General features: G+C 37.6%; 1 protein-coding gene across 1 annotated transcript in view; it reads left to right on the forward strand.

Annotated features, from left to right (window-relative positions):
- ITM2B (integral membrane protein 2B) overlaps window positions 1-2,672 on the forward strand; it is a 28,737-nt gene extending 26,065 nt beyond the window's left edge. Inside the window, exon 6 of the mRNA XM_002824261.5 lies at window positions 1,940-2,672. Coding sequence (XP_002824307.1) covers window positions 1,940-2,025 — 86 coding nt within the window. The 3' untranslated portion in view covers window positions 2,026-2,672. The remainder of the gene's footprint in view (window positions 1-1,939) is intronic.
- Window positions 2,673-13,154: the final 10,482 nt, after the last annotated feature.

The following is a 13,154-nucleotide window of genomic DNA, read 5'->3' on the forward strand; positions in this document are numbered from 1 at the left end:
CCCTGTCCAACTTCCCATCCTACCACTTTGGTTCAGCCATACTGAAAGGGTTTTTATTATCCAGAGGGTCTCTTGGGACCAGCTCTTCAGCTGTGTTTTCAGGGATCTGGATTCTAAGCAGGCTGTTTGCCTTTTGGATCATATTGGGAGTAATCACTGTCAGGGTAGTTGGAAAGGAATTTGGGTGAAGAACTAAGAGCATTGATACAACTAATGTAGCTTTGCCAAATCATTTAACTTTTATTTTCTCACCTGAAATATAAGAATTACAATATCTCCCCATTTCCTTTTAAGAGCATTGTGAAAATAAAAAGAAAGTACATGTGGCAGCTGTGGAAAGTAAGAAGTGCCATTCAGATACACTGTGGTGTGATTTCTTTGGAATTGTGTCACCCAGTAAAAGTGCTTTCCTGGCTTTTTGCTAGCATTTTAAATAATACTGTTCTCTCATCTCCGGCTGTTGAGTCATCTGAAACCAGCTTGATTTCTTTTTTTTTTTTTTTTTTTTTCCAACTTTTACTTTAGATTCAGGGGTACATGTGCAGGTTTGTTACAAAGGGTATATTATCTGATGTGAGATTTGGGGTACAGATGATCCCATCACTCAGGTAGTGAGCATAGTACCCAATAGGTAGTTTTTCTTTTCTTTTCTTTTTTATATTATACTTTAAGTTCTGAGTTACATGTGTACAATATGCAGGTTTGTTACATAGGTATACAGGTGCCATGGTGGTTTGCTGCACCCATCAACCTGTCACCAAATTAGGTATTTCTCCTAATGCTATCCCTCCCCTAGGCCCCCACCTTCTGACAGGCCCCAGTGTGTGATGTTCCCCTCTCTGTGTCCATGTATTCTTATTGTTCACCTCCCACTTATGAGTGAGAACATGCAGTGTTTGGTTTTCTGATCTTGTGATAGTTTGCTGAGAATGATGGTTTCCAGCTTCATCCATGTCCCTGCAAAGGACATGAACTCATCCTTTTTTACGGCTGCATAAAATTCCGTGGTGTATATGTGCCACATTTTCTTAATCCAGTCTATCTTTGATGGACATTCGGGTTAGTTCCAAGTCTTTGCTATTGTGAATAGTGCTGCAGTAAACGTACATGTGCATGTGTCTTTATAGCAGCATGATTTATAATCCTTTGGGTATATGCCCAGTAATGGGATTGCTGGGTCAAATGGTATTTCTGGTTCTAGATCCTTGAGGAATTGCCACACTCTCTTCCACAATGGTTGAACTAATTTACACTCTCACCAACAGTGTAAAAGCGTTCCCCAATAGGTAGTTTTTCAACCCTTACCTCCTCCCTCCTTCTCTCCCTTCCTTATAGTCCTCAGTATGTATCATTCCCATCTTTATGTCAGTGAGTACCCAGTGTTTAGCTCCTACTTATAAGTGAGAGCATTGTAAGGTAGGTATTTGGTTTTCTGTTTCTGTGTTAATTCATTTATGATAATGGCCTCCAGCTGCATCCATATTTCTGTAAAGGACATGATTTCATTCTTTTTATTGCTGTGTTGATTTCTTACATTTTAAAATTCTCTTGGTTCATAATTTTTTTTAAAGTCAGCCTTACATGTGCCATGAAATTGACCCTTTTTAGTGTGCAACTCTGAGTTTCCACAAAGATACACATGGTCTTGCAAGCACCACCATAGTCAAGATACAGAACATTTTCAGTACCTTCAAGTTCATGAATTTGTAAGCAGTCTGTATAGCATTATTAAAGTTGCTGTGATCTGTCAAGATATTAATACTTGGTTCAGAAAAGGGAGAAAAATTACTTTTCTTCAGTGTAAACATTCAAACTGTAGAAGTTTTTGTGGAGTATAGAGTGAAATACTTCTATATGTCTAAATAATAATATAAAAATGATGTGGATATTTAGTATTAAAGAATCAAAATTTTAAAAAACTTTTTTCCCTCTCCAACAGGTATTCAGAAACGTGAAGCCAGCAATTGTTTCGCAATTCGGCATTTTGAAAACAAATTTGCCGTGGAAACTTTAATTTGTTCTTGAACAGTCAAGAAAAACATTATTGAGGAAAATTAATATCACAGCATAACCCCACCCTTTACATTTTGTGCAGTGATTATTTTTTAAAATCTTCTTTCATGTAAGTAGCAAACAGGGCTTTACTATCTTTTCATCTCATTAATTCAATTAAAACCATTACCTTAAAATTTTTTTCTTTTGAAGTGTGGCGTCTTTTATATTTGAATTAGTAACTGTATGAAGTCATAGATAATAGTACATGTCACCTTAGGTAGTAGGAAGAATTAGAATTTCTTTAAATCATTTATCTGGATTTTTATGTTTTATTAGCATTTTCAAGAAGATGGATTATCTAGAGAATAATCATATATATGCATACGTAAAAATGGACCACAGTGACTTATTTGTAGTTGTTAGTTGCCCTGCTACCTAGTTTGTTAGCGCATTTGAGCACACATTTTAATTTTCCCCTAATTAAAATGTGCAGTATTTTCAGTATCATATTTAACTATTTAGAGAATAATTTCCACCTTTATGTTTTAATATCCTAGGCATCTGCTGTAATAATATTTTAGAAAATGTTTGGAATTTAAGAAATAACTTGTGTTACTAATTTGTATAACCCGTATCTGTGCAATGGAATATAAATATCACAAAGTTGTTTAACTAGACTGCGTGTTGTTTTTCCCGTATAATAAAACCAAAGAATAGTTTGGTTCTTCAAATCTTAAGAGAATCCACATAAAAGAAGAAACTATTTTTTAAAAATTCACTTCTATATATACAATGAGTAAAATCACAGATTTTTTTCTTTAAATAAAAATAAGTCCTTTTAATAACTAAACCAGATTGTTTGTGGATACTATTAAAGTAACATTTAAGCCTCAACCTTGAATGATGTTGTTTAATATAAAATGCTTTTATTTTTTGATGGAAGGGCAATCAAAGCCTAAAGTTTCCAAGGAACGTAAAATAACTGTGCTTCTCTGAGAATGCCCCCCTCACAAGTAGAACATTTTGAGTTAATGATGATTTTTATATTTCTAAGGTTGCTTACTCTCTGAAATAATTCAGAATCCACCCCCATTTAATAAAATACCTATGCTTCATTTCACCTCAAATTCCTAAGACAAAAAATTTCAATTTTGACCTAGGAGGTCAGAGTTTTTAAAGCTTCAAACTCTTAAAGGATTTTGTCTAGAAACCAATTCTAATTCAAAAGGATATTATTTACTCATGGCTTTTCATTTCATTTCAGTAATATTGTCAGAGCTTTAAGTCAGTGAGTTGGGTATTCAGGAGTTAACAATTTTAGAAGATAATATGTTTCAATAAAATGAGAATTGGTTTTTCCTACTTTCCAGGCTCTAAAATTACATGAATTTTCAGGGAGCTGTGAACATTTAGGAGCACATTATTCATTCAGCATCTTTTATATGCCCAACATATGATAATGTGTTGAAGATACATCTGCAAAGAAGAAAAAAAGCTACTGCCATCGTGGAGACTCACAATCTAGGAAAAGAGAGGGACAGCAACCAACTAGTTACAATACATTGGGATCAGTAGTGTGAGGGAGAAGAACAGGTCTAGGTTCTTTGGAAAACAATTAGGAGAGTCAGTGAGACTTTCAGAATGTGAAGTGCATGGGATTAGGTCATGGAAGACTGTGTATGTCATCTTAAGGACTTCATTCTGTAGACCATGGGCCACCATTGAAGGTTTGCATTTTGGAAGGAGCTTATTAGTTTGTTTTCCTGTTGATTATAGTAGTAATGCAGTATCAGGGTAGCTGAACTGCAGTAATAATCCCAACATCTCACTGGCTTCATGCAGTAGGAATATGCTTTCATCACAGTCCAGTATGGCAGGCAACCTCCAGACTCCCAGGGACCCAAACTTACACTTTACTAAATGTAATTGTTTCATTTGAAGTTTTAAAGGTTTTTGTATAATCATCTTAGTAAAACATTTGATAATTCTTCACAACGTTTGCAATCATTGATTTGGCCAGATTGGTCTAACATGGTACCCATGATTTTACTTCATTTCCATTACTATTCTGATAATTTCCTTTAGAGTCAATTGAGTAGAGAGTACCCCTCTCACCTAAGCTTAGTCATGTCCCAGGAATTTTGGAACTCCAACTGAGATTTCAGGCTCATTATTCATTCTAGGGCTGAATGAATAATGTGCCCTTTGAACCCTTGTGCCATGTGGAAACTGTGGTCTTGGTGTGGCATGGAAAAACCAGAGGGTGAAGGATGTGGATGAGAAGATGACAGAGAATCAGACATGCAGAGAGGACTGCCAGGTCTCCCACTGGGTTCCAGGGAGACTTGCCTATCCTTCCCTGTTCTTGAGTTCTGTCTTAGTCCATTCGGGCTACTATAACAAAATACCATAGACTGAGTGGCTTTAAACAACAAAAGCTTGTTTCTCACAGTTCTGGAGCTGGAAAGTTCAAGATCAAGTCACTTGCAGATTCAGTGTCTGATGAGGTCCTCCTTCCTCACAGACAGCTCTCTTCTGTCTGTGACCTTATATCACAGATGACTCTGGGTTCCTCTTACAAGGACACTAGTTCCATTCATGGGGGTTCCACTCTCATGACCTAACACCTCTCAAAGGCCCCATTTCCTAATATTATCACCTTGGGGGTAAGGATTTCAACATGAATTTTGGGGGGACACAAACATTCAAACATAGCAAGTTCCATAATGCACCCCATCGTATATGTGTGTTTGTATTTATTTATCTAAGATAGCTCTAGTTTGCTGCTTTGCAACACATTCTGCCCCTATTACATTGGTTTAAAAAAAGAGTACAGAAGTCAAGATGAGACTATATAAATCTTGACAAGTTGTTGGCCGTGATTGCTCATTTGTGACGCAGGAGTGAGAATCTGGAGAATCTGGCTCAAGAGGTGGCTGAGAATTAAAATAATAGGCATGAAAGTGCTTCGTACAGCTCCGTACAGTTGTTGACAGTGCCTTTTTTGAAACCTATCACTGCTATATGTTAGCAAGCAAACACTGATCTTGTTTTGTAATGTGTAATTGTTCATTTCTGCTTTCCCTGTATCCCTTTTTAGACTCCACACCCATATTAGTGAGAAGCAAGAAAAAAAAATGTACACAGTGTCCTAAATGTTGTTTATCTCGAATAATAGAAGTAGGAGTGTAAAACTTAAAGGCTGATTAATAATGCAAATGAAAAGGCAAATGGATTATTGAATAGAAAAGGTCTAGATTCTATGTTTGAATGTAGTTATGAATTAATATTGGCAGAATCTCAAGATTCTGCTAAGTGAACATTTAATAGTTTACTAGACATCTTCTCTTCCACCTAGCAAAGAGTTTGTTGCCCAGAGTTATATAAATCCTACTCTGTTGGACACTAATCTTTGCATGTTTAACTCTTTGGGACTTAGGTTCCTAGATAAGGACTTCATGTGTATCTGTTTACAAAAAGAACATTTCTTCATCTCCACAAAGCTACACAGCCATCAGTTCGTTCAGTATCTTGTCCAAAGTTATTGCTAGCGTTCTTTCTGAGTCTTTGTGGCTAATGCTTTTTTGAGGAAGAAGCATGATTTAGTCTCAGCTCTCTATTGATCATTTTAGGCTTTTATCTTACTGAAAAAATTAAGCACAATTTAAGATTTTTTTTTGAAATATTTACTGAATTTTGAGGCCATAAATTATTGTAGATTCCACACTTTTAATCTTCCAGCCACCTATTGCAGATTGGTTCTGAGAAGCAGGATGAGTGGGAGTGGGCTTAGGGGTCAAAATTGAGACCTAAATGGTATAAAACAAGATAATCCTAGCTTCCTCCCACTTACAATAATTTGATGGGACTTCTATATCTGATTTTTAAGCTTGCATTTGGTTTAGGTTTTCATTGTAAAAATATCAAATAATACAGTTTTTGAAGGTAAAAAGTAAATGTTCCCCCACTTCTACCATCCTCCTTCCTCAGTCCCATTCCCCAACAGTTTAACGTGCGATACAATAATGTGTGATACAAAATGACCTAGTTCTTGCCCTAGTGACTAAAAAGATGCAAACGCCTTCTTCTTTTCAAATGATGTGGTCTTATCCCCATCGCAAATGGAGTACATTTAAGAAACCCAAGCCAGAAACCCCACAGTCTTCAGTCACTAACAGCTTCCTGCTGTTCTCCTCTAGTGGTTCTCTCTACTTCCCCACACCCACCCGTGAGCCACAACAATCTTTCCAAAACACGAATTTGATGGTTTCATTGTCACACCCCAGCTTGAAACACTTTCCTGGTTTCCCCTGGTTCTTAGGATAAAGACCAAAATACTTAATGCTGCACAGTCCAGTCCCAACCCACTCTCCAGCTTCATCTTAACCACACCCCTCTTTGCTCCTAGTGTCCTACCACATTGCCTGACTTACTGTTTCTTGGTAAATGCTATTCTTACTTCCTGAAGATTATTTCCATCTCTTCACCCCACACCCTTCAGTTAGCTTTCACTCAACCTTCAGAATTTAGTTCAGGTGACCGTTTGTCAAGAGAAACTTTTCCTGAACCATTAGGAAAGGCTTCTCTTGTTTCTCAGTCTCATAGCATCATCTGTCTCTTTTTTGTGACTTGAATATAATTAATATTTTCTATTTTGCCCTTGTTGCTTGTTTGGTTAATATATTTCCCCCACTAGACTGCTCAATACCTTAGTAGGGCACCTGACACATAGTTGGAGCTCTTATTTATTGAATGAATGAATGATTCCTTCCTGTACCACCGTAGTCTTGCCCACTGTCATTTTTATTCTGGGTACTATATTTCCCAACCAGTTGTCTGACTTTCTCCTCAGATCTCATCCCCATGGGTCTGAGTGAGTTGCCTTGAATATAAATCTAATCATGTCTTCTGTAAGATTCAGTGATGGTGTCCTGCTGCACTTAAGAGAAAATCCTTTTTTCAAGCCCTAAAATCCTGCCCTCACTAGACTTCTCTCACCATTTCTCTGTTTGCATCCTAACCTTTCAGTTTTGGCCTCATATAAGCTTGCAGCCCTGCCTGAAACAGTTGTCTCTGTCCCCACTCCACCCCCTGCCCTCCACAAAGAAAAGTTAACTCTTACTCATCTTTCAGATCTCAGACTAAAAGTTTCCTCAGAGATGCCATCATAGCTCTCTATTTCTCATACCTTTCATGATACTTTATCACCTGTCTTCATGAAGTCCTCCTCTAGACTATTAGCAAAATGCTCATACTGTGTCCTCAGTATTTGGCACATAACAGGTTTTCTTGACTTTGAAGGAAGGCATAAACATCTTGGTAACTATAGCTAGAAAAAAAGAAAATACGGTATCTACTTCACTAAAACCAAAGGGGGTTTTTTTGGGCAGACAATCTTCATTATTCAGATGGAAATTAATGTTTGTTGAATGAATGAGCTACATTTCATGGATTAACTCGTTCAGCTGGTAAGGGTTATATCTGGAGGCTACTTCATCTTGGGCTTGTTGTTCAAAGTTAGAGCCTCATTTTAAGTAAAATGTTCTGTGGGGGCCATATTAAGATTTTTATATGACAGAAGTGTATATATATCCACAAATGTTTCAAGCCAAGATTATGTCTTCTTCCATAATGCCACCTTCTTCCAGGATGGTATTTTGGGCCAGATGGTTTTCCACATTTAAAACATACCAACATTCTTTTAAGGCCCAGTGATTATCAAAAGGGATTGGCACTACATTTTAAAATGTAGGGGGGATTTTTGATTGTCACAGGACTAGAGGATGCCATTTGTAGTTAGTAGGTGAGGCCAGGCAGGATGCTAAATATCTTAAAAGTCCAGGAGTCCTGCACAACAAATTACTGCCCTTCCTGATTTGCCAATTATGCCCCTGCTGGGAAGCATGAAAGGAGAGAGAAGAGCTTTCAGAATGTCAGGGATAAATATATCCATTAAGCCTTCAGACTAAGATGCAGGAATAGTTTTCCATTTGGGTATGAATACGGCAAGTTCTTAGAACATTTCTTAAAACATATAATTAGTCAAATACTAGTTTAACAGCTAAAACTTATCTAGTTTTAATCAACTCCAGGGAACATTACACTTCATTTAACCCCTAATTATCTGATACCCAAGTTCTGTCAGAAACACTGCTGAGGCATCCAGGAAGATGAGGCTGTGAAATTTGAGAATCCTTCATGTCTCTGGAATGAGTCCCTAGATTCTAGCCCTGCAGCTAGTTGACACTCTAAAAAACTACTGAGTGCCTTCCTTTAACTCCCCATAGAAAAGTCTTTGTATAACCATGGCATGATATTATTCTCTTGACTTTTGTTGAGGACTGATAGAAATAAAAATGAGCCAGAAATGTTTCTTCAGCTTTTGTAAAAGTGCTGTTAAAAGCATTATGTCATATCTAGTACTTCTTATCTAAGTATATAAAAATTTAGTGTTAGGAAAATTTTTTTCACTTAGGATACATGTTAATATTAGGTAGTACATCTAAATAATTTATTTGCTTCCCTTTTGCCTTGGTTACTGGGAAACTCAGAGCCAAGCTCGGTGCTTAGATTAATTGCTTTCAGCCTAGGTTTTTCTGTATATCACCCTTTCGGTAGGGCTTGAAGTAACCCTTCAGTTTGCTCATATTTTGTTGTGAGTTTTATAGATAGTTTACATGCAACGAAATGCATATAATCAAGTGTTCAACTCAGTGAGTTTTGACACTTTTCTTCGTCCATGTTAACAATCATCAAAACATTTTCATTGCCCCAGAAAATACCATTTTGCTCCTTTCTGGCAAATATTCCTTCCTTCTGTTAAAACTACTTATTCATTTCTATGACCATAGTTTAGTTTTTGGCTATTGTTGAACTTTATTTGAATGGAATCTTACATATATAATCTTTTTGTTTGGCTTTTAAAACTCAACATAACGTTTTGACATTTCTTCATGTTGTTGCATGACTCAGCAGTTCTTTTTTTCAGTTGCTGTGTAGTAGTCCATTTCTTTTGTTTTGTGTGTGTGTGTGTGTGTGTGTGCTTTTTAAATTTATTTTTTATTTTTTTTTGAGACAGAGTCTGGCTCTGTCAACTCAGGCTGGAGTGCAGTGGCATCATCTCGGCTCACTGCAATTTCTGTCTCCCGGGCTCAAGCCATCCTCTAACCTCGGCCTCCCGAGTAGCTAAGACTCTACAGGCGTATGCCACCATACCTAGTTAGTTTTTGGTTTTTTTTTTAGTAGAAACGGGGTTTTGCCATGTTGTCCAGGCTGGTCTCGAACTCCTGGGCTCAAAGCAATCCGCCCTCCTCGGCCTCCCAAAGTGTTAGGATTACAAGCGTGAGCCACTGTGCCCTGCCAGTATTCCGTTTTTTGTATATACCACAATTTATCATTTTTTTCTGTGTAGGTATTTTGATTGTTTCCAAGTTGGGAAGTATGAATAAAGTTGCTATGAACATGCATGTACAAGTCTTTGTAGACAGCTCATGTTTTAAAAAGTATTTATTTAATGATTTCATTGCAAAATCATCTTTATTGTAAACATATCTTTTTGAGGGTAGATTGGTAAAATATAAATAATAAATACATGACAATGCAGGAGTCCAAGTATTATTAGGTTTACAGTCATAACAAACACTAAGAACCATTTATAAATTTCAGTTTCTCATTGTTTTAGAATGGAAGGTCTAACCAAATATGTAATGTATCCCTTCAAGTAAACTAGTATAACTTGGGTACCTTCTCATATAAATTCCCCCTACGGCATACGTTGCTGTCTTTTTCCAAATTCCCATTTTGCTTGTCCAATAGGCATTATCAGATACAACATGTTCAAAGGCAAACTTGATTTTCCTCCCATGGTTTCCTCATCTCAGCTCTTTTTTCCAGTTGCACAGGCTAAAAATAGGAAGTCATTCTAGATTCCTCTCTTTTTCATAAAACTCACATCAAATCCATCAGTAAATGTGGTGTGCTCTACCTTCAAGATACAGATTATCCAGAATTCAGCCACTTCTCACTGTCTCTACTGCTAACATACTAGTCACAGCTGCTATCATCTCTTGCTTGGATTGGTGCAGTGGCCTCACAACTGATCTTCCTGCTTCCATACTTGGCCCCTAGAGCCTCTTCTAAACAGAGTAGCTAGAGTGATCTTTTCTAAATCTAAGCCACATCATGTCACTCTCCTGCTCAAATCCCAACATTTTATTCAGAATAAAAGTCGAACAGTGCCCTACCTGTAGGTAATCTAGGCCTCCAAAGCTCTTCTTACATCACCTCCTATAACTCTCCCCCTTTCTCATTCCTCTACAGCCACACAGCTGCCTCACTTTCCTTTGAACGAACCAAGGGCAATCCTGCTTCAGGGCCTTTGAACTTGCTGTTTCTGGGCCAGGAATTCCACACCCTCCTTCCCTCACATGTATCCCAAGGCTCACGGCCTTCCTTCAGTTAAGTCTGTTGGAATGTCACTTCGTTAGGTATTGCCTGATCACCTTTTCTAAAGTGAATCTCACCTCCACCCTCAATGCTGGCAATGTCTGTTTGTAGTGTATTCTTAACAATACAGATTAGCACAATGCAGGCCAGACCATGAAGACTGCTTCAAGTTCGAGGATGGGCAAAAATAATGACTAGGACTTGGCTCAAGATTCCTAAAACAGCTAATAAGCAATGCAAAGAATAAATGAGAAAGTAATTGGAGACAAGCTTTCCCTTGGCTTCCCTTCTTTTCTCACAGAGGCTCCTCCAGAAGGTGGTCGTTTCCATAGCCCATGTGGAGTGAGATGTCCACTAGGGCAGAGAAGCACAGAACCGTGGGCACTGTTTCCCTTCCTTTAACCCCATCGTATTGCTGCCCAGTGAGCAATGTGGTCACTGGTCAAGAAGGCTTATGCCCAGGTATCCCTGTGGCTATGAGCATTGCTCCTTATCTATGCCTCTGCTCTTAGACTTTTCCATTCTGCCCTCTTAGGGGCCTTCCTGGCCATGACCACACTACCTTATTTTTCTCTGTAGTACTTGTCACCATCTGACATGTATTTATGTTTGTATTTGTTTATTGTCTGTCTCTACAAATAAAATGTAAATTCCCTAAAAACAGAGACTATTATTTTTGTTCATGTTACATCCTCAGCACCTAGTAAAGCACCTGGCACGTATTAGGTACTCACTAAGTATTTACTGAATGAATTTTGTTCAATAAATTTAACATGGTTCTATGTAGCCTCCTTTTTAAAAAATGGCTCTGTTATATAGACTTCAGGGGCAACTGATAACAAACAAAACCAAACTTGGCTTTTTTCCCTTTTTTTTTCTTTAATTGTAGTTTCAGAATTTTCATCTGGAAGTGGGAATGGCCACAGGAATGCAAGTTATGTACACCTCAGATTTGGTGCTAGTGATGTTGCCATGTTAAGAAAGTGAGCTGGGCCTTGTGCCTTCAGTAGACAGAATCAAAATCTATTACCTTATTTTAATATCCGAAGTTCAGATTACCTCTAATGTCGGGATCCCTTAAATGTGATAGTGCTGAATCACAATGGAGAAAAAAAATGGCAAAGAGTATATTGAAATTCAGACTGATTCACAGGTAAAAGTCCTCTTGGAGACAACACTGTGAGAAAGGGACTGCTTTTTTAAAAAATATGCATGTTTTGGGGTCTGAATGGGTTTGAACAATAGAGACACAAAATAGAAATGGTAGCTGCTTCTCGTTAATTCTAACATAATTTTTAAATTTTAAATTTTTTTTTTTTTTGAGATGGAATCTCTCTGTCGCCCAGGCTGGAGTGCAGTGGCGTGATCTTGGCTCACTGCAACCTCTGCCTCCCAGGTTCAAACAATTCTCCTGCCTCAGCCTCCCAAGTAGCTGGGACTACAGGTGCCCACCACCATGCCCAGCTAATTTTTGTATTTTTAGTAGAGATGAGGTTTCATCATATTGGCCAGGCTGGTCTCGAACCCCTGACCTTATGATCCACTCACCTTGACCTCTCAAAGTGCTGGGATTCCAGGCGTAAGCCACTGCGCCTGGCCAAATTTTTAAATTAAAAAAATAAATATTTATGTTTTTATTTTTTGTAGTGATGAGGTCTTGCCTACATTATGTTACCCAGCCTGGTCTCAAACTCCTAGTCTCAAGAGATTATCCCACCTCAGCCTCCCAAAGTGCTCGGATTATAGGCATGAGCCACTACAACCAACCCAACAAATAATTTTGTCAAGTATCTAGTGTAATTCTATTTTTTGGAAGTCAACATTGTCATTATAGTGAAATACTTTCTACAACATGACCCAGAAATTCAAATTTCCTGGTAGTTGATTAGTAACATATAGTGAGCACCCATATGTATAGATTACAGCACTAAACTCTGCCCTAAAGGAGGTTGCAGGTCTTATCTGCCTGGGAGTATTTGTTGAAAGGAGAATAATAAACTTGGCTATCTTTCTCTGGGGAGTTGATCATAATCCCCAAAAATAACAATCCTGGAGGCCATAATCCCAAATGTTGAAATCCTGAAAGAGCAAAATCCCAAAAATATAATTCTGGAAAAAATAACTTTAAAATTATTTAAAAGTTGCTTGTTTACGTTTTTCAAAGGGGATTTATTTGAGAAACATAAAAATATGACAGAATACTTCATAGGCCACTCTACACGTTAAAATAGGTAACAGTAACATGTTTTTGCAAGCATAAACACTCAGGCATACTAATGGCAGTTGCACAAGTCTGACAATTATGAGCAGATGAACCATATTCATAAAGAAATAGCTTATATAACTGTGGTCATCTGAAATACCATGATGGACAACCTAAGTCTTTTGAGGAGATCAATCGAAATCCATGATGGGTCATCACCACATAGGCAGTCGTCCAAAGAACCAAAATCTCAAGAGATTTTACCTTTCACAAATGCAGATGTACAAAAAGGACATCTTTTCACTTATTGAGGAAGTTTCAATATCTTTACACAAAAATGTACATACAAAGTACAATGTTTACACACAAAGTCATTGTTGTGAGAACACTTGTAGAGTCAAATTTGCAAAAAAAAATGCATAAAATGAGTTGGAACTCTCTAAAAGTCTTTACACAGTTCATATCTCAGGTATTGGAAATGATTCAAAGCATAGCAAATTGTAAAAACCAA

This window comes from Pongo abelii, chromosome 14, assembly GCF_028885655.2.
Source record: "Pongo abelii isolate AG06213 chromosome 14, NHGRI_mPonAbe1-v2.0_pri, whole genome shotgun sequence".
Lineage (NCBI taxonomy): Eukaryota > Metazoa > Chordata > Mammalia > Primates > Hominidae > Pongo > Pongo abelii.